We start from the raw sequence: 4,729 nt of genomic DNA, 5'->3' as shown, positions 1-4,729 counted from the left end.
AATTCGGTTAAGGATTGAAAAGAAAAGAAAAATACTATATAAGGAGCTACAAGAAACACTATCAAGGTTTTTGTTTTTGAGATGAGATTTGTTGCTCGTGTAAGTTTTGTAGGAAATTTCTTAGAGTTATTCATAATGGAGGTCCACTTGATCTAGGATTTCCATCTTGAGAACAAGATTTTCTCAAAATATATATTCATATTATGCAATCAACATGTTTCGTTATGTAAGTCTTAATGGGAGGTCCTTGGGTACGGTTAGTTTTGCATGCCTTAACATCAATGTAAGAAGGAGAGGGTTGTTGGGATAAATGTTTAACAATTATTAGAAGTTCAAAAGTATTGAACTCGTAGTTGTTAAAATGTACAAGTTTTAATTCAATTGAAATTTTATTCCTCCTTTTCATAACATCATTTTTAAGATTATTTATTAGAATCTTCCTACAGATTACTTTGTAAATATTTATATGATTAGTTTATTTAAATATATTGTATTTGATATATCTCTAACAACTATTATACATCTTTACATATTAGATTTTATTTTGAGAGGCCATGCAAATTATTGCTCTACTGTAACTTTTTATTTTTATTTATTTATAATTAGCCATCATATATATTATACACACATATCTTCCTATTGACATAAATATCCACCAAAGTGCTATTTGTCTATTGTCACTTTCATCCAGTTCGATGAAATTTGTTAAGACTTATTCAAATACATACATTAATTACCAATACCGTTCTGCCAATAGATACAAGGTAACTTATATGCACCCACATCAAGTGTTAAATAGTGGAAGAACTTATATTTTAATTGAACAAGTTGCATCGTAGACGTCCCTACCACTCTTGAAGGAGTCAAGTGATCGAAGTGACGTGGTTATGAAAGCGCGCACTAAACTCATTGTCGACCGAGCATTCCATTGTATTCTTATGTTCGCTTGTATCTGATACGTTATTCAATTGAGTAAAACTATAGATGCAAGCAGCTGGGAAAAGAAAGTGTCAAGACTCTAGACAAGTCCGAGGTGCCGAGTCCAACCAGCAGTGTATTAAATTCTATCACCTCATATTTTGAAATGTTCATAGTAGTAGGACAGACATAGTAAGGCTTGGTCATAATATTACCTAATCCGTATTGACTAAATAAAACTAATCCGCAGATCATCGTGTTAAATACCACATCCCTCTGTCCTTGTACAACATAACAAAAAGCATTTTTTAACTTCCTCCTCTCCTCTGATAGCGTTTAAGTACTCCGATTTGATCAAATGGAAGCGAGTCTGCTGGTTATTCCTTTGTTGGTATTACTTTTATCTAATACAGCTAATGGGGATCGGCTGAAGGTCGGATATTATCTTCAAACATGCCCTGAGGCGGAGTGGATCATCAGTGAAACTGTTGCTAAGGCTGTCAAAGCCAATCCTGGTGTAGCAGCTGGTCTCATAAGGATGCATTTCCATGATTGCTTTGTTAGAGTAAGTGTTCTAAGATATACTACTCTCTACTTTTAACTATAATTTCATGATAAAGATTGTTGGAATATATATATTAACGGCATTAATTCATGATAAAATGCAGGGTTGTGATGGATCAATTCTACTTGATTCCACATCAAACAATAAAGCAGAGAAGGATTCACCTGTCAACAACCCAAGCCTGAGGGGCTATGAAGTAATTGATGAAGCTAAGGCCAAACTGGAAGCCAAATGCGGCAGTGTGGTTTCATGTGCCGATGTTATAGCATACGCTGCAAGAGATAGTGCATACCAAGTGAGTATCATTTACAATATTAACATTGAAGTCAGGATTATGTAGCGGCAATTATATATAGACTAACATATATCACATGACCGGATGAAATTGAACAGACTGGTGGATTATTTTGGGCGGTTGAAGGTGGACGAAGAGACGGAAGGATATCTCTCGCCTCAGAGGTCACAGATAATATTCCTGCCCCATCATTTGATGTGGAAAAGCTGACACAATTTTTTGCTTCAAAGCAATTGTCGCAGGAGGAGATGGTCACTCTCTCAGGTAGGAATGCACATCTCCTGATAATGCTTAACCAATTGATTAAATACCTTGTAGATTATATCTTTTTATTAATAATTTGACTGTTCTTGCAGGGGCACATTCAATTGGGGTATCTCACTGTTCTTCATTCAGTGGAGATCGGCTGTACAACTTCAGCGGGACAGGTGGTCAAGACCCTTCACTGGAACCAAACTATGCTCTTCAGCTGAAGGAAGAATGCCCTCTTTCGGCCTCAACTGACAACGTTGTTCCACTGGATCCTCTCACTCCAAATAAGTTGGACGTGAAATACTACGAGGGTTTGCAATACAAGCGTGGATTGCTCAAGTCGGATCAGACTTTGATGTCAAATGATGCCACCTCTGGACAGGTGAAGATAAACTCCAAGTATCCCACAATTTGGAGGAGAAACTTTGGGCGAGCAATGGTAAAGATGGGTGCAATTGACGTGTTGACAGGATCAAAGGGAGAAATAAGGAAACAGTGCCATGTCCCCAACTAGCCAGTTCTTCCAAAGCAAATTGATTAGTTCCATTGCTTTATTGTTTTGTACCATTCTTTAATTGCAATTCTTTCATACAAAAGAAAAAATAACAGATACTTGCCAACATATTTGCTTGCAATTTCTTTATCTCGCACAATGATTCCACAAACACAACTGATAATTTTGCCCCATGTGTATGGAGCTACTTTAAGTTCAGTTCATTATATGTTTCATTATTTACGAGTTATCTTTAAACATCACACATTGAGAAAAAATTAAGCTTCAAAAATGTGAGGAAATTTAACTATTTAACACTTTTAACCTAAAAATAAAGTCTTAATATGCGATTATTAAGTATACCATTTATGTTATGAAAACATATTAGATAAATCAAGATGTTTAAGTATGATTACTTATGATTGAAAAGAATCAATACTGTTATGGTGTGATGAATATGTTATGGTATTTATATTTTTATTACTAATTTTCAAATTTAATTTGGATAATATTTTTGAATGTTTGGGGAATGCATCAAGTAGTGGTAGAACACTAGGGTAGAAGGGATGGCCATGTATAGGATTAAAAGGAAGCTAGAAATAATTAAAAGAGAAGTGTGTAGATGGAATAAATCAACCTTAAGAGATATTTTGAAACAAAAAAAAGGACATTGAGAAGAAGCTTGGTGATTTTCAAAATGCTATGACAAATGGGGACATTATGAGGAAACTATTAGGGAGGAAAGGGAGATGAGAAGTAAGTGGATGGAAATTGCAGGAAGGAAGAGATGTTCTAGAAACAAAGATCACATATTAAGTAGCTTACAGAAGGAGATAAGAACATTTCTTTACTCCATAGGTCAGCTTCTAAGCATAAAAAGGAATAATATAACCAAACTATTGGATGATCAAAATAGGGAGCCTACTGAAGATGTGGATCTCAAAACCCGGGCTTCCAGTTATTTTGAGAATATTTACGATCAGCCTATGCTTCCTTGTGATCATAGCATAACAAAGGAATTGATGAGAACCATTACCATTGTGGCAAATGTGGGTATTAATAATGAGTTTGTCAAAAGGATGGAAGTTGTGGAAGTGAATTTTTTAGAAATTCTTATAAATCATCCTATTTTCTTTTAGAAATTCTTATAAATCATAAAATATGACCTTACTCATGTGGCTAGAGAGTTCCTAAATAAAGGAAGATTCTTAAAGGAGCTTAATCAAACTTACATTGTCCTTGTTCTAAAAATTTGGTGAGCCCACCATGATGAATGACTTTCAACCCATTATCCTTTGAAACATGGTGTACAAAATCCTTTCCAAGATTTTGGTGAATCAATTGAAATCCCTCTTGGATAAATTTATCTGCACATCACATAATGGATTTTTTTCAGGTCCACATATTTTGGATGTGGTTATTATGTATTCTACGAAGAAGAGTAAGAACTTGGATATAGGAATGGAGCTCAATATAACCAAGGAATATGCCAAAGTAAGGCACAATTTCCTATTTGATAGTCTATCAAGGTTGGGTTTCAGAAAGATTTTTGTCCTACTTATTGAAGATATTATTGATTATGTCCCATTTTTTGTTCTCCTTAATGGGACCCCATGGAAATTTTTTAACTCCATGATAGGCTTGAGACAAGGGGACCCCTCTCCCCTTAATTGTTCATCATTTTTTTCAAGATTCTTGGAAGGAACTTTATGGACATGGCAGAACAAGGATGGATAAAAGGCATCAAACCTACCACCACTCTCCCCCTAAAGGTCCTCCAACAGTTTGTGGAGGATAGCTTTTTGTATAGAATCACATCGATGAGAGAAGCTTGGTGTCGGAAGGAGGTCCTAGGAAACTATTGTTGAGATAATGTGTGTTGCACATATTTTGTAATATTGTTTAGATTTTTTATTTTTTTTAATGTCATTATGTAATGTCGTTCCTAGGATCACCTAGATGGGTGTACAACATGTAGTGATTCCCATGGGATATAGTTGATGAGTTCTACTATAACACTATAATAGTTTCTAATGTAATTATTTAATATTGGGGGAAAAAATTAAATGCCCAATACTAAATGTGGGGTGAATGAGTTAGGTAGCACATGTTTATGTAATACCACTTGGTGATTTCTTGGGAGATTGGTACTATATAAGCAACCACAAGAGTAGTTGTCGTATGAAAAGGCAAAAAGGAAAAAATG

General features: G+C 35.0%; 1 protein-coding gene across 1 annotated transcript; it reads left to right on the top strand.

Moving 5' to 3' along the window:
• Positions 1–1,229: 1,229 nt before the first annotated feature.
• On the top strand, positions 1,230–2,544 carry LOC149560560 (peroxidase 5-like). Its single transcript, XM_089823623.1, has 4 exons — positions 1,230–1,483; positions 1,587–1,778; positions 1,877–2,042; positions 2,135–2,544. Exons 1-4 carry the CDS (start codon positions 1,277–1,279, stop codon positions 2,542–2,544), a joined length of 975 nt encoding a protein of 324 aa, XP_089679749.1. The 5' UTR covers positions 1,230–1,276.
• Positions 2,545–4,729: the final 2,185 nt, after the last annotated feature.

Source organism: Cupressus sempervirens, chromosome 4 (genome assembly GCF_028749045.1).
Source record: "Cupressus sempervirens isolate cs-2001-9-10 chromosome 4, ASM2874904v1, whole genome shotgun sequence".
NCBI lineage: Eukaryota > Viridiplantae > Streptophyta > Pinopsida > Cupressales > Cupressaceae > Cupressus > Cupressus sempervirens.
The sequence above is the reverse complement of the archived record's forward strand: the minus strand, read 5'-3'. Positions and strand labels throughout refer to the sequence as shown.